The sequence below is a fragment of the Ursus americanus genome, chromosome 32 (assembly GCF_024610735.1).
Source record: "Ursus americanus isolate L20-20 chromosome 32, mUrsAme1.1.p, whole genome shotgun sequence".
Classification (NCBI taxonomy): domain Eukaryota; kingdom Metazoa; phylum Chordata; class Mammalia; order Carnivora; family Ursidae; genus Ursus; species Ursus americanus.
Genome location: NC_142158.1, coordinates 2,696,878 through 2,723,851, shown reverse-complemented (window position 1 = coordinate 2,723,851; position 26,974 = coordinate 2,696,878). Strand labels below are relative to the sequence as shown.

Sequence of the window (26,974 nt, the reverse complement as noted above, 5' to 3'; positions counted from 1 at the left end):
GGGTAAGGATCGGCTAAGCCAGTGACGAGTCACTCCTGCACTTCCGGAACCGAGCGACCGTTGACTGATGGAACGGCCCGCAATCCAATCAGAGGGAGTCTGTCCCTGTATAAAAGCAGGGCCGAGGCAGTTCTTTCGCTTCTTTAACTTTCAGTTAAGACATGGCTCGCACGAAGCAGACGGCGCGTAAGTCGACGGGCGGCAAGGCCCCGCGCAAGCAGCTGGCCACCAAGGCGGCCCGCAAGAGCGCGCCTGCCACCGGCGGCGTCAAGAAGCCGCACCGCTACCGGCCCGGCACGGTGGCCCTGCGCGAGATCCGGCGCTACCAGAAGTCCACCGAGCTGCTGATCCGCAAGCTGCCGTTCCAGCGGCTGGTGCGCGAGATCGCGCAGGACTTCAAGACCGACCTGCGCTTCCAGAGCTCGGCCGTCATGGCGCTGCAGGAGGCGTGCGAGGCCTACCTGGTGGGGCTCTTCGAGGACACCAACCTGTGCGCCATCCACGCCAAGCGCGTCACCATCATGCCCAAGGACATCCAGCTGGCGCGCCGCATCCGCGGGGAGAGGGCATAGATTTAATTCCCTGATTTTATGCCAACTTTAAACCCAAAGGCTCTTTTCAGAGCCACCCACTGTATTCTATGACAGATGCCGTGACACTCAACGTCGGGTTCCTTTATCCTAATCGCGGGTCTGAAAGATCTAGGTTTTAGCTTTAAGGTTTATTCGCTTTATTCTCCTCTTTGGAAATAGCTAGTTTCACTCTGTGTTGTGGCTGGTTTCTTGGGTCTTGCATCCTGTGCGCTCCTCGAAGTTAACTTGGGGCTGTTGCAAGGGTTGTCCTTTGTGGCTTTTGGGAATTAGACAGCCATCGAGTGAGCCTTCAAGGCTTCTGGTTGTCTTTCCCAGAGGTAGCCTTACTGAAATAGCACTACCCTAAGAGGCCAGAACCGTTGGTCTGCACTTTGCTCAATAGGATCTGGGGGCCCAACTCCCTAGCGACCGCCAGAATCCTGAGGGGGTGATCAGGGATATACCCCTAAGCGTCTTATTGGGAGCCAAATTTTAGGTCGTTAGCTGGGGGACGGAAAGGTACGAGCACAACTTTCCCGGCAGACTTCTTGGCGTCCCTCTTTACTGGGGTCTCTAATACAGGCTAAGCAATCAAGAGTGGCTTGCGTGGGTCTCAAACTACCACTGGGAATGAAGAATGCAGGGATTAGGATCCTTTTTAGTGAAACTTTTTTTTAAGATTTTATTTTCAGTAATCTACACTCAATGTGGGGCTGGCTGGAATTTACTACCCGAGATCAAGAGTTGCATACTCTACCGACTGAGCTGGCCAGCTGCCCCTTAACTGATATTCTTCAAAAGTCTCTCAGTTTTCCTAAATTCTCTATATTAATCTCTAAGTTAAATCTCAGGAGAGTACCTCATATCATTCAGTAAAACATGACAATCCCTTGGAAGCTGGATAGTTTTCTTGCAGAAAATACTGTTCTCTTCTATCCCTTCAAGAAAACGGTTTTCTCTTATTAACTTATTAAACAGATATTCTCTTCCCATGGAAATAACAGGTTCCTCCGTTTCTAAACTGGTAGCCCAATGGGAGGGAAATCAGGAATTCTGTTTTGAATCCATTCAGGCAGCTATTTGGAAATGTAGAAGGATGTTTACTAATTTGGATACTGTATGCTATTTGGAAGGATTTCATCTATTTAAACGCTTTAGCAAATTTAAGTTTGGAGATGGGAGAAGGTATACTTAACTATAGAATTAAGAGGCCTCTGTCAACAATTTTTTAATGGGCTGTTTCCCCTCAAAGGATCACTAAGAAAGAGATTAGGCGGTGGTACATTTAACAAGGACAAAGGTGTAAATAAAGTGCACAGAAAAGTTAGCCACATTAAGAAGTCCTGGAGGTTTTATAGAAGAAATTTTTGTTTTTGGAACTCCATTAGGCATTGAGACCTGGGAAAGTGGGAATAGGGACTCTCTAGGTCCCTATGGAAGGGTGTAGCTATCCATAATTAGAATCACTGGAGTGTTGGATATTTGTAATGTTGGATAAAGGCATTCATGTTAGACTGTGGTTTCCCATATCCTGTACTTTCTTTGAGATTCTAGCATAGTCAGTTTTTTAATGTGTGTTTCTGTCTCACCAAATGTTGGTTGTTAAGACATGAGGACATAGTAGGCACAGGAAACATCTTGTCATATCATTAAATCCATCAGAACATCTAGAATGGTCCTTTGCCTAAAACAATCACTCAGAATTTTTATTTACTTTTATTTATTTATTTATTTATTTATTTATTTATTTATTTTTAGTTAAATTGGAATTTAAAATAAAAAGTTAGGGTGCCTCAGTCGGTTAAGCGTCTACCTTAGGCTCAGGTCATGTCATGATCCCAGTGTCCTGGGATCGAGTCTTGCATCAGGCTCCTTGCTCAGCAGGGAGTCTGCTTCTCCCTCTGCCTCTGCCCCTCACCCCTGCTCATGCTCTCTCTTTCTCTCTCTCTCACTCTCTCAAGTAAATAAAATAAAATCTTTAAAAAAATTATTGGAGAAACAGATTACTGTTTGGTACATTTCTGATTACAGAAATAACAGATTGAGTTCATGTAATTTTAATACATAATTTTCCTAAGTAGAAATAAGTTTATTGAGTGCGTTGCAAATAGCCAGAAGTGAGGTATAAGGCTCCACAATATAAGGAAAGTTCAATCATGATCTACTAATATTATCTATCATATACAATTATTTTTCTATTACTGCCTTACAGATAAGGAAACTGAAAGTAAGAAAGTTTCAGATAATAAGGGGTAGGTAAAGCCGAAAATTTTCCCATTAGGCATTACTCTATTAAACAACAGCATCAACATAATACTCATCACTTATCCCTGATGGCTTTATTCCTAGGAAAAGCTGTCCGGGGAAGACTGACATCCTTATCTTAATTCTTGCATAAGGAAGAAAGGAAATGGAATGGTTTTGAAAATTTACAGGGTCCTATATGATCGTGAAGTTCTATTAAACTATAATTATCACAGCCAGTTGCACAGAGCTATATCCAATGTATAACAATAAAAATATAACATGACATGGACAATTTTTCGCCCTTCTGTCTACCATTCAAACAATACTCATGTTTAAGACACACACACACACAAATATATATACTCTTATTTTAAAAGGTATACATCGAAATCGTAGTACTTGTTATCAAAGTTTTTAAACTAGATTTTTATTTTTTTAGAGAAGGATCGCAAATATGACTTGGGTCACATTTCATCTGTACCTACTGGTATATTAAGCTGTATATCCATTTCAGACTACTAGGGTTGCCTATAATCACATATCATTTTGTTTAAATGTACAATCTCTGAATGACCAGGAGCTTCCTCTTATAGCAATGATAGCTGAAAGTCAACACACTTCAGAAATTCCATTTCATTCTGCATGCCCTATCTACCCCATCTGCCCACAGGTGAATATTGATATTTTATATCGATAGGGAGACTTTTTTACCATAAAAATGTTATAAATATTTTTGGTTTTCTTTTTGCTGTAGTCCCAACATGTGGGGCAGCATAGTTTAGAAAGTAAGAGAGATAATGGATAGGTCAAGCCAAGGGGAAGAGGAACAGAAAAGGGGCAGAGAGATTTATTGCTCTTGGCTTCCTACATAGAAAAACAGAAAATAAAATTACTCAATATCGGGATAATCTCACCCATTGAACAGGATTAAAAATTCAGTCCATTCTAATGAGATAATCACCTCAAACCTGTCAGAATGTCTAAAAACAAAAACACAAGAAACAACAGGTGTTGGCAAGAATGTGCAGAAAAAGGAAGCCTCGTGCACTGTTGGTGGGAATGCAAACTGCTGCAGCCACTCTGGGAAACAGTGTGGAGTTAAAAAGTCAAAAAGTTAAAAATAGAACTGCCTGATGACCCAATAATCACACTACTGGGTATTTATCCAAAAAGTACAAAAACAGTTACTCAAAGGGATACATGCACCCCTATGTTCATTGCATTATTTACAACAGCCAAATTATGGAGGCAGTTCAAGTGTCCATCATCAACTGATGAATGGATAAAGAAGAGGTGGCATATATATACACAATGGAATATTACTCGGCCATAAAAAGGAATAAAATCTTGCCATTTGCAGCAAGCTGGATAGAGCTAGAGAATATGATGGTAAGCGAAATAAGTCAGTCAAAGAAAGACAAATACCATATGATGTCACTCATATGTGGAATTTAAGAAATGAAACAAAAGAGCAAAGGGGGAAAAAAGAGAAAGACACACCAAGAAACAGACTCTTAACTATAGAGAACAAACTGATAGATACCAGAGGGGAGGTGGTTAGGGAGGATGAGAGAAAAAAGGGATGAGAATTCAAAAGTATGATTATCATGATGAAAAAAAACAAAAACAAAAACAAAACCTCAGTCAGTTAAAAACACACACTTAGAGTAGTGGAAAAACAAGACAAAGAATAACACCCTAAAGTATATTTTAATGAGAGAAAAGAACAGAAGCATTATTAATTTGCCATTGATAATAGTGGCACCCGACTGTTAAGTGTCATCAAAACACATTATGAGAACACTTTCTAATTAGGGGAATTTATTCATGGAGACAGAGCTAGAGATGGAATTGGAAAGACTCTCCCAGGTAGAGAAGAGAGAAGGAATGGCAGGTGAATGAGTTGTTTAAAGCAAAACAAAACAAATAAACAAATAAGAAGGCATTGAAAGGTAAATGCGAGTTGTTATTAGTGCTAATTAATGCAAGCAGAAGGTATTATTATGAAAAAAAGACTACAAAGTCCTCACTTGAGCCTAAGGCCATGGGAAGCCAGCAACCCTATTCATAAGACATGAGACAGACTGACCAGAATTTAAGAATTAGGGGCTGGAGACACTGGAATTAGGATGCTGGTTAGGAAACAATAAGATTATCCCAAGTATGAGAGGAGGAGAGTATGTGAGAAAGGAGAAAATGTCAGTTGCCTAGACTCGTTAAACATCAGCCTGATTTAGTGACGGACTGACAGGAATGAGCAATGCCTCAACACAGGGCCATGAACTGAGTGTGCCTCCTCCAGCTGTCAAGGAGTCAGGTGATTCCGGAAAGCAGAAAGTGGTTACTTCAGCCTGGGCCTAAAAATTATTCTTGGCTCAGACCTATGCCATGTGCATGAGTACCCTCCTGCCGTTAAGAAAATTTGAACATGTGTTTCACACTTTCCATGCTAAGATGGCTGATTGATTGATCAATATTGATGGACTGATTGGGTTTTGTGGCTCAGAGAGAACTCCTCACACAGGCTCCTGTCTGCTGTTTTAACATCCTCAAGTCAATCTGTTGGGTTTTTCTAAACCTGAGTTTTTGCCACTATAATTGACAGACCATCTTTGTGCAGCAAAAGAGCGTCAGAAACCCAAGCATGAGCTTTTCAAGAGACCCTCATAAGGAGACCATGTAGGGACGTGGTTACTGATGAAATATGGTGACTGGGAATGAGCTTCCTGATCCCTCATCTTCCTGGTGCAGAACACCAAGACGTCTTTGGTCTTCTTGACTTATGATTTGACTGCAACAAAAATGTGGGGAGATGGGAAAAGACTGGAATAAGTTCTGATGCCCTTGAAAACAAAGGCCTGTCCAAAGGAAAGGAATTTGAATACTAATTAACATAGACCACAGAGTAAAACTAGGTCACTGACGAAGTCATGTTTAAAATTGTGTCTGATGCATTTGAAAGGGCTTGTGAATTAGTTAATTCACAAAGGGCTTAAAACAGAATTACGTGAACCCTACTACCTCCCTGGATGAGCCTAAAAATGAAACCAAGAACTCCACTCCTTCGGTAGTCCATATAATAGATGGGGCGCAATGTAAAGAAACAGACCTAAGAGCAAAGAAACTGTATTTGAGACCCAGGTCCACCATGTACTGACAAGGTGATTCTGCTCATTTCATCGTTCTGAGCCACAATTTTATTAACTGTGAAACAAGCATTTTAACTATTTACTTAAAATACAATTAGGTAACCTAATTCAAAAGCTTTCTGGGGAGGGGATCAGAGTGTTCTATAAACTGTAAGGAACTACAGGGGTATTCCATAGTCATTTTGGCCGCTCCCTGAATGTCGCATTGCAGCATAATTCTCCTAGGCCTCAGGAAGCCTAGCGCTCTCATTCTGGGTATAAAACAGCTCACCGGTCTCTTGCCTCTTGTCTTTCCCGCTCCACAAAAATTCTCCTCTTCAAAAAGATTCTTTTTAGAGTAAGTATTTCAAATTCCTTCCATATCCAGATCTCATTCTCAAACAAGCCACTGTCATAAAAGTTTTTTGGACTCTCTGAAAAGAAGAAATTATGGTTTGCAGCTGCAATGGGGAAAAACCGAACTCTTACTTAGAAGGGCCAGAAAGATACTCGCAGGCTACATCACCCCACCCTGTTGTGAGAAAGTTTAACTAGTCAATTTCAATAAGCTATTAACCAATAAGCATAGGAGAGGGAGGCTGTAAACAAAGAAATTAAGTGAAAAGGTTATTCAACTGTGAGGTGTTTGTGCCCCCACTGGAGATACGCTCACCAGTTTATGACTTCTTTCCTACTATAGACTCCTTGGATACTCTGGGGAGACCTATAGACACCTTCTCAACATGTAAAGCATACAGGATAAGAACGCAACATTAAAATTGTTATGGAAGCGTATTTAACTATGTGCATGTAATAATGTTTCATCAGGAACACATCATACAACTAGAAGCAGGTAGAATAATGAATTTCACTGTCAAGAGCTCAGAATGAGTGTAAACTTTATTTCAAGATATCTGCAGAACTTCAAGTGATAAGAAAACATCTGTGATTGCCATTGCTGAAAAAGCCACAGGCACTTGAAAAATCCATCGTGATCAGCTGCCTACACACACAATTGAAGGAAATGTTAAATTCCATTTACACTTTGTGAAAATAAAGACACAGTGATTCCCCATCCAGGTTTACAGCCCCATAATGATCTCTAGGGCTCAGATATTTGCCAAGATTTCCCAGTAAAATTAAGTGGGCTTCCCTGAAATAAAAAATAAAAACACCTCAGCCTTGGGAAAAAAGCAGGCCTGCAACATCCAGATCAGCCCATCTAGAACCCATATATTTTGCCCTGGTCTCCTCAACTCCGGGAACTTTCTTACCAACCACGCCGCCATCCGAGTTTTGGGGTTTTTTTTTTTTTTCTTTCATTGTTTCACTTTACCTATTCCTTGAGAATTCAGCAGAAACATTCGACAGCCAACCATGGCTCCATGGCACATCTCAACAATCCAGGGGAAGGAATCTGGCAGAGAGGATAAATTATAAACCACCAAAGTGACATTTACATTTTTTACGATTCCTTAGTATCAGAGTGGTAAATAATTACGCAGCTTTAGCGAAGAATAGCGAGACCAAACACTCAAAGGAGGACTCCATCTGATCAAGCGGGGGGAGGGGGGGAGTCAAAGATTTTCTACTGCTTCACAATATATACAACTTTTAATATCTCAACCTCTAATTGGTGAAGTACTTTCTTTCTCTAGTGCGCACGTAACCCAAGAGTACCTTCTGATTGGCTAATTCTCAACAGCCGCTGCAAACCAATGGAAAAGGAAATTTATGAAACCAGAGACTATAATAATCCCTTCCTCAGATTAATTTGAGAATTACACTTTCTTCTCTAATATGTCCGGACGCGGCAAGCAGGGCGGCAAGGCTCGCGCCAAGGCCAAGACGCGCTCCTCGCGGGCCGGCCTCCAGTTCCCGGTGGGCCGTGTGCACCGCCTGCTCCGCAAGGGCAACTACGCCGAGCGGGTCGGGGCCGGCGCGCCCGTGTACCTGGCGGCCGTGCTGGAGTACCTGACGGCCGAGATCCTGGAGCTGGCGGGCAACGCGGCCCGCGACAACAAGAAGACGCGCATCATCCCGCGCCACCTGCAGCTGGCCATCCGCAACGACGAGGAGCTCAACAAGCTGCTGGGCCGCGTGACCATCGCGCAGGGCGGCGTCCTGCCCAACATCCAGGCCGTGCTGCTGCCCAAGAAGACCGAGAGCCACCACAAGGCCAAGGGCAAGTGACGGCTTTTTCTTCACAAAAGCCAAAGGCTCTTTTCAGAGCCACCAAATTTCTCCTACGAGAACTGTGACCCGACCTGGCTAAAATCGTAAGCCATTTCCGACTACACGACCGGGTGCGCGCTGAAACAGGCCCCTGTCGCTTTAAGGGAAAGCGAGCCAATCAGACGCAGGCGGTAAATTTTGAAAGACGTCGGTGGCCTGGAAACATGCTACGTGCAGCCAGGAACAGCAGGAAAGGCGAATTTGCAAGGAAATTTATCTAGATACTTACTAGTTACTAAGCTCTTTTGCCTGATAGCAGTGGGTGGCTCTGAAAAGAGCCTTTGAGATTTTCAAAGCAGGACATCCCGCTACAATTTTTACTTCTTCTTAGATGCTGCCTTCTTTGCCTTTGTCGCCTTAGGCTTGGCCGCTTTAGGCTTGGCTGCCTTGGGCTTGGGGGCTTTGGTCTTGGCCGGACTCTTGGTCGCCTTCTTGGGCTTGGCAGCCTTCGCCTTCTTTGGACTCTTGGCCACTTTCTTGGCGACAGCCGCCGCCGCGGGCTTCTTCGCCTTCTTGGGGGTCTTCTTGGCGCTCTTCTTGGGGGCGCTCGCCCCCGCAGCCTTCTTGGGTTTCTTGGCCGCCCCGGCCGCCTTCTTGGGCTTGGCCGCACCCGCCTTCTTGGCTTTGGGCTTGGCTTCCCCGGAGGACGCCTTCTTGTTGAGCTTGAAGGAGCCCGAGGCGCCAGTGCCCTTGGTCTGCACCAGGGTGCCCTTGCTCACCAGGCTCTTGAGGCCCAGCTTGATGCGGCTGTTGTTCTTCTCCACGTCGTAGCCGGCGGCCGCCAGCGCCTTCTTGAGCGCGGCCAGGGACACGCCGCTGCGCTCCTTGGAGGCGGCGACGGCCTTGGTGATGAGCTCGGACACCGGGGGCCCGGACGCCTTGCGCTTTCCAGCAGCAACGCCCGTTTTCTTCGCTTTCTTCTTAACAGGTGTTTTCTCTGCAGGTGCGGGAGCAGCGGGAGCAACCGGCGCAGTCTCCGACATTTTTCTGCTTTGCCAACAAAGACAAAAAGTACTCTCAAACTGTCAGAACGGCGTGTCTCGGAGACCGGCGGCCGGGGGTTTATATAGAGAGCGGCTGAGTGATGATTGGTTGCCTGCGCCTTGCGCCGCGCTGCTCGGAAGAGCTCCTCCGCTCTGCAGTGTGGCTGTGTTTCTTTCCTCTCAAAAAAGAAGAAAAACGTAAGAAATCTGGGCATGAAATAATTAGAGATTTGGGGGAAACGGATCCAAGAGTTTTCAGGCTTCATTCCTGCCTCATTTACGATACCTAGTTTCAAAACCAGTACCCTGAAACTTGGCCGATTCCCCCAACTCTCTTTAAAACTTCGGTCACATTGAGACAACTTTCAGATTTTCCTTAAAAATACTATTTCTCTCTGTTTCCTTTGCACGTCTGTCTTCCAGGGCATTGTTCTACACATTCTTTTCTTTGCAAGTTTACATAAATAAGTTCATTGTTACTCAAATATTCAAGGAAAGACGCTTTTTTCGCGAGAGCAATAGCACAGCTCTCCCGCAGCTGTTTGCGCGAAGCCCTGGGAATTGGCACTGGGATAGAAAATTCTACGTACAAGATGGATAACTATTTTTTTTTAATAGATTCATTTTTAAGTATTTGAGTGGCCAGTGTGTAAATTGTGTTTGATCCCCGTGTTTTGGAGATTTAAATATTTTAGGAAGGATGGGGGACGAGGATGTTCCATTCCTTTTCCACATAAAGAGTTCTAAATAGCAACTTTCCTGAAATAGTGGTAGAATAGATTTTTCAGACCTAGAACGGGCATTAGAGATCAATCACCAAATCTACAAAGAGGAAAAGTGAATCGTGAAGCAATAGAATGCTAGTTCTACCTCATTTTACCAGTTAGGAGCTGAAGAACACAACCTCACGTGTTTATACCCCATCTTCTTAAAACTGTAAATTATTTAATGACAGACACCCTGTCCATAAGATATGTTCCCTCCAATACGTACATAGAATTTTACACATATTTCCTGCATTTCCAAATGACATGTATAGTACAGATTTTATTTAACTCTTTTCCAACATTGCCAGTAGGGACACAAGATTAGGAAGAGAAAGTTCTCTTTTAAATCACTCTTTCTGAATTTTCACAGTGCTCCCTGGGCTTTTTCCTAACAGAATATGAACTAGGCTGTCACAACCTCAATTATTTGCTAAATAAGTCTGCCTAAGAAGTAGAACAAACATTTCACAGCAAACGTGACCCACTTCATTGCTTTACTGTTGGTTTGCAACACAGCAGAGCTAAGGAAATTAGGTAAATATTGGATAATTAAGCACAAATTTAGTATTATCTACCAAATAATCAGATAGTGAAATTAAACTCTATGTTTGTTAAAACAAATAAACAAGAACAGTATTTTGGTGTTATCTCTCGTCAAACAAATACCCTCATTTCCAAAAATGTTGTTATTCTGGCTTACATTCAATGATGATTTAAGAATTTTCACCAAAAAATCCAAGATAGGATCATCAGTTTTGAAGATGTCATCTCCCCACACTTCACTAAACCCATAAAAGTCACGTGGCCTGGTTTTAAATAGTCATTTATTGAGTGGCACAGACTGAAACCAAGCCTCTGTGACTTGAGTCCATGTTAAAAACCAAACAAATGCTGTGTGCAGAGAGCGCACTTACAGGATTGGATCTGCAATGTGCAGTTCTCCCTAAGCAGGCATTTCATGTGCGTCTGGAAGGGGCTGTTTCTCATCCTTAGTAGCATCAACGTCAATAGCAACGGCCCCAGACATTACATAGGCCCTGTTCCTTTTCAGACCAGAGCCTATTATTATCTAGACCTAATGATAGAATTAAAACTCAGATTTTTAAAAGTTACCATTTTGGTCATCACTGTAGTCAAAACATCAGTTGTTGAATACTCCTTGGAATTGTTCCCTAAGTTACATACACTCAATTTAAGATACGCGACCAGTTCCCACAGCAGATGTCCCCATTCCATTCTTGTGCAACTCTTACCGGTTCCCAGGGCTATTTAGGTTCCACATAAGTGAAATTACATTTGGGGCTATTTCCTTAACTGTAGGTAATCCCTGCCCTTCCTGGAAGGCAATAATTGAGACATGAATCCACCTGAGAAGTTCTTCCCCAGATGTTTATAGAAGGATAGGGCTTGGCTGCAAATACTTACTGCTACGACCTGAGACCCAGGTACTTATCCTCTCTGTAACTGTAGCATGGACAAGGATCTGGAAAGCTGGCTCACCCCAAGGGACTGTAAACTTGAAAGGTTCCACCTATTACTTTGGTAGCTCACAAAAAAAGTTGCGTTCGTTACTTCTGAAGCGTAAGGCTGTATATGTTAAGACAATTGATTTTGAACTGGACTGAAACTTGCACCCTTTTAGATGTAAAAATAACAGAAAAACCACAGTTGGATGAGTGATGGGTAGCTCACTTGTGAATTCATGTTCTCCCAATTTTGGTATCAACCTCCTTCTCATCATAGTAAACCCCTGTGAGAGATCTAGGTAGCACTCACCAGGTCAGTTCACGGTGGCTGTACTTACATATTCCAAAGTTCAGCGAATTTCAAAGTTTAAGGAGAAAAGTGACTATAAATAAATACCAAAAGGCGTGAAGACAACATAAAGGCTCTATAACAGATAGAGCATTGTGTTAGAATCAAAGATGTTCAGAAGGGCCATGAGAAAACACATCTAGTTTAATTTCCTATCATATGGTCTCATCTGAGGGCACTCTCCCACTTGAAACTTTTCTCCAAGGATAACTATATCTCAGTTTATTTCCTACGAAGGGCAATACTGACGTCAAACTTCCAGTTTCCTTTTTGTATGTCCCTCTCTATCTGCGATATCTGGTACACCCAGAAGTTGACTAATCTCTATCATACTTCAAAAATACTCCAATCCTCACTTCCTGCAGTAAGCCTCATTTTCAAATACCCACCACATTCCCTTCCCAGTCTGAACTAGAAGGTCCTCGAAGAAATTCACTGTCACAGCACAGCCCAATAGGATATATGTGCTATGATGGAAATGTTCTTTATCTGCACTGTCAAATGGATGGCCACTACCTACATGTGGCTCTTGAACAGTTAAATGTGGCTAGAGTGACGGAAGAAATTTTTAATTTTAATTTTGAATTTAAATGAGCGCATTTGGCTATTGGCTAATGTAGGCAACACAGCTATAAAACAACGCCTCTCCGGGCGCCTGGGTGGCTCAGTCAGTCAAGTGTCTGCCTTTGCCTGCAGTCATGATCTCGGGACCCTGGGATCCAGCCCAAGACGGGCTTCCTGCTTCTCCTTCTCCTTCTCCCTCTGCCTCTCACCTCTGTTCATGCTCTCTCTCCCTCAAATAAATAAAATCTTAAAAAAAAAAACCTCTTCTCAAACTTGAATGAGCATACCATCCACTTGGAGATCCTGTTTAAAATGCCATATCAATGCAGTAGACTTGGGGTTGGGCCTAAAAATTCTGTGTGTCTAACAAGCTCTCAGCTGCTCCACCCATTACCGCCTGATGGAAACTAGTATTTGGTGGATGTGTGACCTCTCACCCTGAGTTTACATTTCTCTTCCTTCTTCTAAGCTCTGAGTTCCTTAAAAGTACCTGTATGATTGTCCTTGTAAACCTGTTATTTGTACATTGATCTTGGCATATACTAGACCCTAAGTTGAATGAATGAACAAATCAGTTATTCTTCTTTGGTGTATGGAAGATCACTGTGTCTTAAGTCTGCAGGTAACTGTAACTGAGCTAAATTTCTAATAGTGTCTAAGGGAAATGAATAATCTGACTCTATACTGTAAGTACCAGCAGAGAAGGAATTTTTTTTAATTACCATTTATAGTACACAGAAGGGAGGCACTTACTGTGAATGTACAGAATGAGTAAATAGACATTTGTCTATTAAGCGTATCAATGTATCATCTATGTATAAAATATTAATTCTGTAACTCTTTTTACTTGGATCATATTTCAGTTTCTTAGTGTTTTTTATTATTAATCCTGTTGAATGCAAACTTTTACACAGCATGATGCATCTTCAATGTTTTACTGACATAGATCAGTGGTAGGTGTCAAGATCTTAAGACCAGAATCAGACCTCAGCTCTACTCCAACAATACCGCTTATTAGAACAGGACTAGTTCTTCAAGCCTGGAATTCCTCATCTCTGCAATGCAAATAGTGCTTTATAAATTTGGGAGCAAAGAGTGAAAATTCAGTTAACATTTGCTCCCCTTCCTACAGTTCCCTTTTTATCAGGAATGCTGAAAAACACGTAAGTATATTTGTTCCGTGATCTGCCACATTTAAGTAAGTATTGTTAAAATTGTAAGCATTAATACTCGCATTTTTTAAAAGAATCTTCACATTTAAACAGTAATTTTATTGTTATCTCTCTCTTTTATAGACAATCGTAGTGTCACTGCCTCCTTTTTCTAAATTATAAAAGAGGTGAGGAGACTTAGACAATATCATTGATCTGAGAGACCCCACAGGCACAGGACTAGTCACAGACACCAGCGATTCCGGCCTCTACAAGGAAAGGGCAGTCAGATGTGGTCCCCCCTCCCGGCCCCTCCTGTCGCTAAGCCCCGGCCGGCCGAGGAAGGTGGGAAGAGGCGGAGCGGAGGACTCGTTCCCGCCCCCAGCGTTTCAGTTTCCTAAAAGGTCCGCAAGAGCGGTATATAAAGGGCGGCAGGCAGCGCTCCGGCGCTGGAGAGTGACTGTTTTTGCTCGCAATGTCTGGTCGCGGCAAGGGTGGTAAGGGCCTAGGCAAGGGGGGCGCCAAGCGCCACCGCAAGGTGCTACGCGACAACATCCAGGGCATCACCAAGCCCGCCATCCGGCGGCTGGCCCGGCGCGGCGGCGTCAAGCGCATCTCCGGCCTCATCTACGAGGAGACCCGCGGGGTGCTCAAGGTGTTCCTGGAGAACGTGATCCGGGACGCCGTCACCTACACGGAGCACGCCAAGCGCAAGACGGTCACGGCCATGGACGTGGTCTACGCGCTCAAGCGCCAGGGCCGCACCCTCTACGGCTTCGGGGGCTAAGCTTCGCCGCATCTCCGGGTGCCGCAGCCTCGCCGCATTCTCCAAAGGTCCTTCTCAGGACCACCCACTTGGTCACAGGAAGAGCTGTGCTCGGAGGATGAAGGTATTTGTCGTTGTTCTTTTCCTCGGACTCTGGCTGAACGAGCGTCTTGCCCAGGCCGTTTTTGGAGACCGTCACCGACCGGTGACGGTTGGCGGCCAACCAAGATGGCGGCGCCCAGTGAACGCCGGGCGGGAAGGCGTGCCCCGTGGCGCCGCCGAGCCCTCCTCCCTGCGTTCTGTCCACTCTCCCCTGGCCTCCTCACCGAGGACCTCACCCCTCCCTTTTTCCTGCCAGGCAGGCTCAGAGGTGGCCTTCAGGCTACGCTCACCCTGCTACTTAACCTTCGAAATCTGCTTTCCCTACCTGGAGACTTGCACTGCCGTCCCTGATGCCAGAGAAAGCGCGCCCTTGTTTACCACGGGCAGTTCTCGTCTGTTGACGGAACCCACAAGGTACTATCGATACCTTTTTTGACGGACCAGTGAGCTTTGTTAGTTGGTTGATGTGATCCAACAGTAGTACTGGTTTAAGTTTTAATATTCCTTTACTGGTTGCTTACTACCAATGTAACGTATCTGTGTCTCAACTTCATCCAAATCCCTTTTACTAGATCTTTCCTAGTGTTACATCTCCAAGTAATCTGGAGTATTTCTGTGTTTGTCATTCATGATTATCTGTCTTGTGCACTACTCACTAAAAATACCCTTGCCGTGGTTACCAGTGACCTAATTGCCAGATCCAGAATTATACCAAGAACATCATCTGCTACGCCTGACTCTGCTCATCCCTCCTCCCGCCACGGTCTCTTCACAGGGTTTTGCGGTACCTTTCTTCCTGACCCAGATCTTAGGTTCACCATGATTCTTTTCACTTTGCTTTTGGGGCCCTATTGCTCTGCTTGTGATTCTTCCCAATGAACAAACTTGCATTCTCTTCACATCAGGCCAGAGATCCTCCTTGAGCCATCTCCTCCAGACTCTTCCATGGATGGTGAGACATCCAGGCACCCCGGGAAAGAACTGAGTATTAGCTGAGAGGTAGCAGGATAGGCCACCCCAACACACACCATTTTGGCATAAGAATTATTTTGAGCTAAAGGCACTTGAAAAGCAGATGTGAGAATGGGGCTCTGACCTTCCCATTTCTCCCTGAAGGCAGATAATGATCCCAGGTGAAAGGTGTCATCCTTATATCAGGAAAAGAGAACACACTGGCAGAAACAGAGCCATGCGGAGAGAAATCTGTACAGACCTTAAGATAACCCTGTATCTCCTTTCGTCCTCTCCTATTTTTGTTGCTATTTCAGGTTTACTCCTCTGTTCAACCTAGTCTGTAAGTACTTAGGCCTAATCACTTTCAGGGTCTTCATTTTCCTGTGAAGACTCCCATGAACACATAAAAATATTAAATAACGTGTATGCTTTTCTCTTGTTAATCTGTTTTATGTCAATTTAATTCTTGGGCTCAGCCAGAGACCCCAAAAGGGTAGCGGGATGTTCTGCCTCTTGTACACAGCCTCCCAGTCCGATCTTCGATGCCTTCCTGTGACCACAGGTTCCTGCCAGTTCTTTGCCTGCATCCTTCACCCCCAACCCCCGCTATTCCCCCACCTTGCTGCAGTCGGAGACCAGAGTGACATGCACATTTCATTATCCCATCTAGGCAAAACCACAAAAAATAAAAAGCCTTCACTGGTTCTCCCAACATCTGCAAAATAAAATCCGATTCTTGTCCTTATCTGGCACCTGCTTACCGGTACAATTTCCTCTTCCAGCCCCTCTCCCCATCCACCAGCGACTTCTCTAGCTGAATATCCTGAACAACTGGTCATACTTGGAGCTTTCTTTTCCTCAACAGTATCCTTTCTATACACTGTGTCTTCGTCCACAAAGAACCTTCAACTCTTCGGAGGTTTTATAAAAATGCTCTGAGGTTCTCTGGCTGCGTCCGGTAAATGAGACTAAGAAAAGACAGCCTAACAAGAGGAAAACAAACAAGCTTAGTGTGTGCATCACATCCACACGTAAGAGCTCACATCACATCACAGCCACACGTAAGAGCTCACATCACATCACAGCCACACGTAAGAGCTCAGCGATAAGTAACTCAAAGCGGAAGTTAGAGTTCGAGGCTATGTACCTAACTTAGTACGGGCAGGGAGGGAAGAAGGGCTCTTACAGAAGAGCAAGTGACTTTTAGGAAAGATAAATGGGCCCTAAAAGAATAGATGGCAGATATGATAGTTTATGACAAAGTCTGTCCGGGTGTGGTACCAACTTCTCATTTCCAACAAGAGACAAGTGTTGCTCCCGAGGAGGGGAGGCATGACAACTGAGTTATTTTTGAGAGAACCTGCTTTGAGGTAAAGAAAGATTTCAGGAACTCAAATGCCTTCAGCAAAAATTAATTCTTATGCTTCGTATAGGTGCTTATATGAAGTGGCATGTTTTGGGGTGGCAGATCCTGATCCCCTTCACTCCTTTAAGAGTTTCCTTCTGGAAAACTTCACCTGATTCTCCCAGGCAAAATCAATGCCTAGGACTTCCTGACGTTCCAAAAGATGTGCTCCACACATGTAACTTTTTTTTTTTTAAGATTTTATTTATTTATTTGACAGAGACGGCAAGAGAGGGAACCCAAGCAAGAAGCAGGCTTCCAGGAGAGGAGCCTGATGTAGGGCTCGATCCCAGGACACCAGGATCATACCCTGAGCTGAAGGCAGACGCTTAACGACTGAGCCATCCAGGCGCCCCTCCACACGTGTACCTAACGCAGCTTTAGGGTGCCCTGTTGGACTCCAGAGCTGCTACACTCCTCAACAGCTCTCTAGATGCCTTGAGGGCTTGGACAGCATCTTCATTTTGGTACTCTCAGGACCCAGGTAATTACCAGCACCTATTAAACACTTAGTAAATATTTGTGCAGTGGCTAAATGATTCAATGGAATGAATAAACTATCAAAGGCCACGAGTAAACCTTTATACAAATTCCTCTCCTTTAATAGTTTTATCTGCTCCCCTAGAACTTTTTCCTCTCTTACCATTTTCCTTTACACAAATGTCAGGCTTCTGGCTACAAAGCACTATTGCAGACTTTTAGATACAGATTGTAAGCCCTTAATTTGTGATAAAAGTAATTTAATGAGTCACAACCTATAGGTATAAAATAAATATGCCTTCTGTTTCTTGTTCTCACAGGTCTTTATTTTAATGTCCACCTTTCAAAGAGGATAATTTTACCCAAAATTTTCTCACAAAAATGCCACTTTCCTAGACTCCAATGTAATCGAAGTGAGCCAGATTTCTATCACTATTTAATGGAATAGTCATATGTTGCCATAAATTCCTAAGCTTTATTTTGCTGGCATGAGTTATAAGACAAAGAAAATAAAAGAGGGATTAGCAGAATTTGCGGGGGGGGGGGTGTCCGTATTTGGTGTAAGTGTGATGCCAAAGAAACTAGTTCTTGGGGTGCCTGGGGGCATCCGATTCTTGGCTTGGATTTTGATCTCAAGGCTGTGGGTTCAAGCCCCATGTTGGGCTCCACGCTGGATGTCGGCACCTACTTGAAAAAAAAAAAAACCAAACTGTTTCTTTAGTTCTGTAACTAGGGTTGATCTTTTCTACAAGGTTAACTTTCCTAAGAATGTATGGTATTATGTTTTTAGCACATTCACTTATACAGTATGAAAACCAGTTATTGCAACAGATTTTTTATGAAAATATTTAATCATCCAAATTAATCCAGATTAATTTACTCTGAGTTAAAATGATATGTTTATTCAGAGTTATTGATTACTCTTCTGAATAAAATTTGGATTTACCTATATGTGATGTGGGAAAAAAAGGCAAAAGAAAAATTATATTTCCTTACTGCTTACAGCCCTTTCACAAGTTCTTGAAACAGGCAGAGTGACATTCCTCTCTAGGGACTCAGCTGCCTCGGTGTGAATGCTTTGCTAAGCGCAAAAGGCAATCTCAACCTGACCTCCAGGATCCTTTCTCTCTACCCCGCAAGATACGTGTTGGCAATCATCCCCCAAGCATATGACCCACTGATATACATCAGAAGAGTCTCATGACTGAGTTTTTACTAAACAGTACTAAATGACCTTTTCGTAACAATAATTAGGTCCTGGAAACTAGAGACTTACGCTATCCCTAACCCTCTCCCAACTTGAAAGTATATAATGGGCCACTCCCCATGGCCTCGGTATAGGTCTTTCCGCCCATGGGTCCTGTCCCTGTGCTTTAATAAACCACTTTTTTTGCACCAAAGATGTCTCAAGAATTCTTTCTTGGCCATTGGCTTCAAGCCCTAACATCTTTCCTACATCGTATCCATTGATGTGGACTTAAAAAAAATAATAATAATAATATATAGAAAATATCAAAGTACCATCTCACATAATAAATGAAAATATCGCATCATAAAATTTTAGTTTCAAGTATATATGTTTTTGTTTTGTTTTATTTTGACTGTGGGACTTGGAGGACAAAAAGTTTGCAAGCTACTCATACGTTTATGTCCTTTATCAATGTGTGCAGTTCCCAGGTTTGAACTGGCGTCACACACCCAGGCCTCCAAACTGCAACTGTCAGCTTCCCTACCGCCTAAAATGGACACCTGTGGCCAGGCTCCACGGGTCAGTCTCACCTTCGAAAGACTTGACTTCAAAATTGCCGGATGAGACAGCAGAGACCGGAGCTTCACTTCCGCTGGGAGAGAAGCTGTCAGAAGCATCCAGACTTTGGCGGTAGCAGCAGCCACGGCTTCCAGGAGGTCAAGTACGGGCTGAGCAGTGGCAGCTGTGACCACAGCACCAGACTGATTCGCAGCTTGGTTTCGGGTTTTGTACCTGGAAATGTCTTCAGGCCTGGTTCCACAGCCCTCCCCAGGACGCGGTCATCTACCCCTTAAAACATCACCTTTAAGGGCACCTGGGGGGCTCAGTGGGTTAAGCATCTGCCTTCAGCTCAGGTCATGATTCCAGGGTCCTGGGATTGAACCCTGCATCGGGGTCCCTGCTCCTCTGGGAGCCTGCTTCTCCCTCTCTCTGCCTGCCGCTCCCCCTGCTTGTGCGTCCTCTCTCAAATAAATAAATAAAATCTTTTTTAAAAAATCACCTTTAATGTTTGATCAACCAGAGTCACCTTTCTTGTTGCAACTAAGCACTTTGAGTTAAAAAAAAAAAAAGGTATTAAATGGTTTTAAATACTTTCTGGTAGTGTCTGTGTATTTTAGTTCCTTCAAGTTGCTTCCCAACAGTGATGTGTAGGGAAGGTAAAATTATCAGGAGAAAAAATACAAGTTTTACTTCCCATGTGCATGGGAGTCTTCACAAGAAAATGAAGACCCAAAGACATGGCCAGGCCTGCGTACTTACAGACGAGGTTGCATGAAGAGACGAAATTATGGAAGTGACCAGAATGATACAGGGAAGCTGAAGGAAGATAAGGGTTATTTTAACAACGTCTGTTTTTACAGATTTCTCACCATCTCAGTTCCTGTCTCTGGTGAGAAAAATGTTCTTTCCTCCCAGGACGGGGAGGGGCACCTTTCACATGGGAATTTTACCTCCTGCTTGGAAAGAAAAGGAAGGTCAGAGTGCCCTTCTTGCATCTAGTGTTTTCCAAGTGCCTTTAGCTGAAAATAATATTTTGCTTATCAAGTCCAATGGATTTGGTCTTCGATCTCGAAGCGGCATGTACTGAGGTGGAATGCTCTGACACCCCACAGACGCAGAAAGCCTTCAGCCCTTGTTGCGGCCGTGGCAGACCGAATACCCAGCCCAGCCCACCTGACAGAGATGCTCGCATCCTAATCCCCGCAGTCTGTGAATATGTTACCTCACTGAAAAGGACTTTGCAGATGGAATGAAATGGAGGGTGTGGAGGCGAGGGGATGATTCCAGATCATACAGGTGAACCCGTGATCCTTATGAAAGGAGGCATGAGAGTCAGAGAAGTGACCATGGAAGTGACGGAAGCAATGTGCTTGGCAGACACAGGAAGGGACTGCGCACCAAGGAATGTGGGTGATTTTTAGAAGCTGCAAAAGGAAAAAAAAAATCTCCTCTAGATCTTTGGAAAGAAATGCAGTCCTACACCCTCATGTAGCTCCACAGACCCATTTTGAACTTCCAACCTCCAGAAGTGTAAGCTTAGTAAATTTCAGGATGTTTTTTAAGCAACTGAATCTGTGTTGATTTGATAGAGAAGCCGCAGGAAACGAGTACAAGACTGGTAGAGCCTAACTGACGTAACCTTGGCCTCCCCTTGCCATATGGTGAGAATGTGACTTGAGGTGTTACCTGGGAACTTAACCTACATTTGCCATAGTAAAGCCTAGTTCCCAGAGTAAAAGGCATAATTATTTTAATTATGGATTACTTTAGATTCTTAATCAAATCAACATTTAATCTCCTATGTGACAAGCAATGAGGTGGACCCTGCTCCTAGATCATTGAGGCATCATGGTGAAAAAACAATATATTGTATTGGTAAAAGTCCGGACAAGAAGGCCACCGGAATGTAGTAGAGACCCCAGAAACCCTCCCACCTGGGAGCGCTCAGCATGGGGTAGAGGAGGCATAACAGACCTGCAGGAAATACGATGTCTTCTGTAAATGATGCTTGGAAAGCTGGATATCCACGTGGAAAAACGCATGAAATTAAAACTTCACCCTGAGATGACTAAAGACTGACTGAAACGTGAAAGGCAAAACATAAATTCCTAGAAAACAGCATAAGTAAATATCATCGTGACCTTGGATTAGAGAAGAAGGTTTGTAAAATAAGACAGAAAAAAGAGAGAAAGTAAAAGATGGGTAAATGTGACTGTATTAAACACAAGGGGTTCAGTTTATATAGGCAATCATGTAAAGATCAAAAATAGAAGTCACAAAACTGAAAAAGATATAAAACTGACGAAGTGCTGGGGTCCAGAATATTAATCAGAACCTGTTAAATCTATAACAGAAAGTGGGAAATGATATAGAAGCTGAACAAAAAACTTGTTCAGGAACTTCACAAGCCAGAAAAACCAAATGACGGACAAATACGGTAAATATACGTGGCACAGGGGCCCCTGGGTGGCTCAGGGGGTTAAGCGTCTGCCTTCTGATTTCAGCTCAGGTCTTGATCTCAGGGTCCTGGGATCCAGTCCTGCATCTGGCTGCATGCTCAGCAGGGAGTCTGCTTGAGATCCTCTCCCTCTGCCCCTCCCCCACAACCCTGTCTCAAATGAAAAAAAAGAATATATATATATATATATATATATATATATATATATATATATATATATATATATATGGAACAAGAGAAAGTCACAACATAGATCATCGCTATGTGACTGCACCATCTTCTGACTGCGGGGGGCCCAATCTATCGGCCAGCCATGAGGGCGGCCTAACCAGAATCACATGCCCTAAGGGAGCAGCTAGTCCCCAAATTGTTGGTAGGAGGACAGATGTGCTATTAAGAGAAAAGGGTAGAGCAGGCATAAATGGATAACTATTGAAAATGAAGCAGGATGCTAGAGAAGAAAGACCATGGACTTTTCCTCCTATAGGCCCTGGATCGACTACCTGCGTTTACCTTTCTCAGTATTTAATCTCGGACAGTCCAGATGGTCTGCTTAACTTCTCAGCCTCACTTTCTCATGTCTAGATGGGGGCATAGGTGCTGGCCAAGCTGTTATGAGGATAAAATAAGACTGGACAGACAGAACACGTTTTGTACTCCCAGCATTAGTGAATCCGATCATTGCCCAAAGGATTCACAGGCCCCAATTGGCATCAATTCAAAATGTCATGTCGCAGTCCCAAAGTTGTATGTAAACAATTAGGAACCAACCATAGTTGGGGCGCCTAGGTGGCTCAGTCGGTTAAAGTTGCTTTCGGCTCAGGTCATGACCCCAGGGTTCTGGGATCGAGCCCCATATTGAGCCCCACGTCGGGCTCCCTACTCAGCCAGGAGCTTGTTTCTCCCTCTCCCTCTGTCTGCTGCTGCCCCTGCTTGTGCTCTCTCTCTCTGTGTCAAATAAATAAATAAAATCTTTTTTAAAAAGGGGGGGAGAAATTTAAAAAAAGAAAGAAAGAAAGAAAAAGAAAAGAAAAGAAAAAAGAACCAAGGATTAGTCATTGCTGTAAATCCCTGGCTCTTTATTAGGTAAATTCCTTCAGATAATAAGGCTTTCATTGGGGTGGAATGCTTGGTCACAGTAAATACTTCAGAACACTTTAAAGTGACCACTTTGAAGTTCACGATGTGTGCACAAAGCACTTAATCAGGTCCTCACAACACTGTGCGTAGGCAGGGTAACCTATCCTCTTTCAGTCATTCAGACTTGTACAAATTCCGTCAGGTACAAGTTTCCCTTCATAGCTCGGACTTCGCCTGAACCCCGGGAACAGAGCCAGGACGCCCCTCTAACAGGAGGCGATGACTTAAAGTGCGCTGACGTAAAAGACGATGCAGAATGAATTCGTGCGTCCTTCTTGTCACAACAGTGGGGGGACCAAGGTTGCTGGAAGACTGATAGGTTTCTTTTATTATTTTTTTTTTAAGATTTTTATTTATTTATATGAGAAAGAAAGTGTGTGTGAGCAAGGACAGAGGGAGAGGGAGAAGCAGACTTCCCACCACGCAGGGAGCCCGTTGCGGGGCTTGACCCCAGAACCCCGGGATCATGACCTGAGCCAAAGTCAGATGCTTCACTGACTGAGCCACCCAGGCGCCCCTGATAGGTTTCTTTTAAAAGGAGACAAAAGAACTTGTCAATGGGTAGGCAGCATTGTTGAGTGGGAAAGGATGCAATGGGTCTAAGGATTAGTTGGCCCCCCGAGTAAAACAATCCTAGAGTGAAAACCAGTCTCTCCCCACTGTCCCCTCACCACCTCCACCGTCATCGAAGGCCGATTCGGCTCTCGCCCGGCCGTCTGCAGCAGCCTCCGCACTGCTCGGCACGACATCCATCCGACCTCCACTAAAGGACAGAGGTCGCGTCTCCAGAGTGAATCTTTGGACACATGAAACCTAAACCAGATCATGTTCCTTCTCCTTGTGAAGAAAATCCAAAATCCTCGGCATCTGCAGGATGCTCTAAGCCGTGGTCCCTCGCCACCGTGCATTTCTTCCTTTCACAGCACTGTTCAGCCTCTGCAATTACCATCTCTGTGCCCTTGGACATTATCCGTCTCCTCTCACGGGTCCCCAGCACAGTGCCGGACACCTGGCATGCGCCGAATAAAAATAGAGGTCATAGCCCTAGAGGAGACCCCACTGCTTGGCCTCTTAATGTCTCCGGCCTGCAATGTTGCGATCACAGCATGATCGAGCCCGCCTCGGAGGATTGCAGTGCAGCGCACACGGCAGGGAAGAGGGAAACCACCAGCTTTGGAGAAACACCAGTTTTAAACCCTTACTATTAGTCCAATTCAACCACAACCTGTAAACAAACGGATGGTTACCAGCTCAGAGCCACTTAGTAAAGAGACCCCAGGCTTCTCTCAGAAAACCCGACAAGGAAACCTTAGACAAGGCACTTAATCGCTCTCACAGCTCTTGTAAAAAGTCCTCCGCTCTTGGAGGCCACAACTCCCGACATCACATCCACGTTAGGCTTATGCATTAGCATTCTTACTTAGAAATTCACTGGGGTGCGGTTTGAATTGAGCCCACTCCCCCGAGGGCCTAAGCACTTGTTGAGAAACCAGGACAAAATCGGTGATGAGGCTAAAAAGCCTCACAGCCGCTCCGGGCTATTACAGAGGAAAGTTCCGTGTCTGAGACTCTCTGCCCCGTGGAGACATCTATCCACCAAACGTCCGCTCTTCCCCTTGAAGCCCCAGAGCCTGGCCCCCTCCTCCTTAGCTCAAGATGATACATACACACCGCGATTACCTGACTGCCGGGGAATCTCGTGTTGGGGGGCTCCCGCATGTACAAAATTTGTGGTGCTTCTGTTAGTCTGTCTTGCAGAAGTTCAAATATTCAACCAGCCAAAGAACTAGAAGAAAAGAAGGGAAAAATCTGTTCTGTCACACGCATAACACAAGGGTCCCAGGAACCCACTTCAGTCTATAGTGGGGAGTGACAGAAACTACGGAGAGGAGGATTAAGACTCCAGGGGATGGAAAAGCCAGGTAGCCATTCCACTGAACGATGTGAGGGTGGCCAAGTTAGCAAAAAGCAGGTGGGAAGGCAGAGAACAGAGGGGTCCGTGCGTGTTGCCTGTCCTGGAGACCTGAGCTCGTCGTGTGCTTGTCCGCAGACTGGCCACACTCTCCCGAGCGCGGTAGCAGCTAGAAGAACCCTGTCGCGATTCAAAACTCTCTTTTTCTCTCCCTTTCTTGAAGAACTGAAGATGCTTTGGGGTTTGAGAAGAAAAACATAAGAGGAAAATTCATTTAAAATTGCTGGTAATCAACATCTCTCCCTCACATGGGTTAAACTAAGGTTTAGAGATAAAAACCCAACTCTCAAACACTGTGTAATACCCAAAACCACTACTTTAGGGACTTATTACTTTTTATACTCTCCAAGTGTTACACTTTCCAAGATCTCAGACCAGAAAAAGAGAGAAGCCAAGATTCAAGCCATGTCTGTTTGACTCCAAAACCCTCCCAACAACCCTGTGGGGAAAGAATCATCATCCCCATTTGACAGATGAGGTCACTCAGGCACAGAGACGTTATGTGACTTATTACACAACCAATAAGTGTTAGAGCCATAATTCTAAGCCAGTCACTCTGGCTCATCTGCTGTTTAAACCCTGTCATATTATATAAGGGCCCAAAATATACTGGGGCTGATGGGAAAGTGAACTGAAAAGCTTTTAAAAGTTTTAAATGCAACCTTGAATTAACATCTATTTTTAAAAAGCTTCGTTGTGTCCTCTTTTTTTTGTTTGTTTTGTTTTTAAACTTAAAACACATGATTACTTTGTCAGGTTTCAACTTTTCACAGGGAAAGCCAAATGCCAAATATACATCACTCTAAACTCAAAATGCATAGATTTAGAGAGTAAATATTTAATTCTGTGGAATTGGGTATATGCAGTAAGTTGTTTATAATAGTTTATAAAGTCCTATGTGGTCTATGAATGGTTTAAACTATGACATCATCCCTACAAGCTGCTTCCAGGGACAAGACAAAGAATTTTAAATCTTCCCAAAGAAAGCGTGTCATAGGAACAGATAACTTTCTGGAACATTCATTTTATAAAACATGGAGATGGTCTACTTCAAACATAACTGTACTGGGTATCTTCCAGTTGGCCCTCCAGACTTTGTTCTACCTTCTCCCCTGGCCCTAGGCCACATGGGGCTCCCCTGTATGGATCCCACCAATGTGTTACCTCTGGTTGGGTTCAGTCAATGAAAACCACCTGTAGGGTATGGGAGGAAAGGAGAGATGGGTGTTGTGAGTGTTTACTCCCCAGTCTCCCCTCCAGGGGTCCCCACAGGCTGCTTGCACCCCTCTCTCAAAGCCTCAGCAGCACCTGCTGTGGATCCCTCTCCATGCAGCTCCCTTAACTGCTTCCCTGGCCCAGTCAGGCTTGTAGGGGATAAGCTGCCCCACGGACCAGGCCTAGGGTGAGGCACAATTTCTTGGGGTTTCTGTATCCTGCACTCAGTTTGCAAATAGCTTCTTTAGGAAACGCTCCTCCTGGGGCACCTGGATGGCTCAGTCGTTAAGCATCTGCCTCCAGCTCAGGGCGTGATCCTGGGGTCCTGGGATCGAGCCCCGCATCAGGTTCCCCGCTCTGCTGGGAGCCTGCTTCTCCCTCTCCCACTCCCCCTGCTTGTGTTCCCTCTCTCGCTGGCTGTCTCTCTCTGTCTAATAAATAAATAAATAAAATCTTTTTTAAAATAAATAAAATCTTTAAAAAAAGAAAAAAGAAAAAAGCTCCTCCTATTGCCCAGTGTGAGGGGCTATCTGTCCTGTCGTGACCTTGACTGAACGTTGACAGCACAAAGCGCATGGACTGTCACCACATCCCAAAGCAACGAAGTGAAGTAAGCAGGCTGCTCCCCAGGTTTTCAGCTGACGGGAGGGGCCTTCCTTCCTCAGGCAACTGCTGGGCCTCCTTCTTCAGAAATTCTTTCCCAGTGTCCATGGCATTTAACTACTCATTGTCCCCCTGGATCTTGACTCTGGTGGTTGTCCTACTCTTTGCCAATGTGGCCCAGACTGACCTGTTCCATGTCCTTGCCCTCTGGCCAACTTCTGATCAAGGAGTCGGCACAAGGGGAATGAGACCCGTGCTTCTGACACACATCATGGGGCCGAGGGTCCTGCTGCTCCTGTCCCCTCTCAGCGTGAAGACAGGCCTTTTTTACACTTACCCGTTCGACAACCTCTCCTAATGACACACATCAGTTTCCAACACATTTTGTCACCTGTTCTATTTTTCCCCAATTTTTATTATAAGAATATTCAAACACAAAAAAAGATAAAAGGTGGGCTGATCGATTATCTTTATAACCAGCACCTAGATTCCAGAACTGAGCACAATTTACCACTTTTGTGTATATGTCTATATATGTATTTTGCTCAGCCATTTAAAAAGTAGATTGCAGACATCATGAGGATTGAACCCCTGAATATTTCAGTGTCTAACTCCTAAGAATAAGGGAATTCTCCATATAATCTCAACATTATCAAACCAAAAAAAA

At 44.3% G+C, this 26,974-nt stretch overlaps 3 protein-coding genes across 7 annotated transcripts; 2 read left to right on the top strand and 1 right to left on the bottom strand.

Annotated features, from left to right (window-relative positions):
• Positions 1-124: 124 nt before the first annotated feature.
• On the top strand, positions 125-2,224 carry LOC148107297 (histone H3.1). Its single transcript, XM_087858112.1, has one exon. The coding sequence runs from the start codon at positions 162-164 to the stop codon at positions 570-572; it is 411 nt and encodes a 136-aa protein (XP_087714238.1). The 5' UTR covers positions 125-161; the 3' UTR covers positions 573-2,224.
• A 284-nt stretch (positions 2,225-2,508) lies between these two features.
• On the bottom strand, positions 2,509-9,225 carry LOC123794207 (histone H1.3). 4 transcript variants are annotated; one of them, XR_015722609.1, is made up of 4 exons: positions 8,412-9,225; positions 7,284-7,364; positions 6,240-6,381; positions 2,509-5,610 (listed from the first exon to the last, which is right to left on the bottom strand). XR_015722609.1 is itself a non-coding variant. In XM_087858111.1 (2 exons), exons 1-2 carry the CDS (start codon positions 9,163-9,165, stop codon positions 7,864-7,866), a joined length of 891 nt encoding a protein of 296 aa, XP_087714237.1. In that variant the 5' UTR covers positions 9,166-9,225; the 3' UTR covers positions 6,822-7,863. The 4 variants fall into 4 exon arrangements, 1 of the variants encoding a protein (XP_087714237.1); XR_015722608.1 differs by having other exon boundaries at positions 2,509-6,381; XR_015722610.1 differs by lacking the exons at positions 2,509-5,610; positions 6,240-6,381 and adding an exon at positions 6,822-6,950.
• A 4,673-nt stretch (positions 9,226-13,898) lies between these two features.
• On the top strand, positions 13,899-19,422 carry LOC148107296 (histone H4). Of its 2 annotated transcripts, none has more exons than XM_087857903.1 (3): positions 13,899-14,744; positions 16,910-17,173; positions 18,840-19,422. In XM_087857903.1, exon 1 carries the CDS (start codon positions 13,938-13,940, stop codon positions 14,247-14,249), a length of 312 nt encoding a protein of 103 aa, XP_087714029.1. In that variant the 5' UTR covers positions 13,899-13,937; the 3' UTR covers positions 14,250-14,744; positions 16,910-17,173; positions 18,840-19,422. The 2 variants fall into 2 exon arrangements, with proteins under 2 accessions (XP_087714029.1, XP_087714028.1); XM_087857902.1 differs by having other exon boundaries at positions 13,899-14,352; positions 18,840-19,415.
• The last annotated feature ends 7,552 nt before the right edge of the window (positions 19,423-26,974 follow it).

Excerpts from the sequence above, each read along its gene's own strand:
- LOC148107297 (XM_087858112.1), top strand. The coding sequence starts at position 162 with ATGGCTCGCACGAAGCAGACGGCGCGTAAGTCGACGGGCGGCAAGGCC.
- LOC123794207 (XM_087858111.1), bottom strand. The coding sequence starts at position 9,165 with ATGTCGGAGACTGCGCCGGTTGCTCCCGCTGCTCCCGCACCTGCAGAG. Across the intron at positions 8,093-8,503 it reads AAGGCAGCATCTAAGAAGAA|CACGGCCTGGATGTTGGGCA; the intron begins GTAAAAATTGTA and ends CTTGGGCAGCAG.
- LOC148107296 (XM_087857903.1), top strand. The coding sequence starts at position 13,938 with ATGTCTGGTCGCGGCAAGGGTGGTAAGGGCCTAGGCAAGGGGGGCGCC.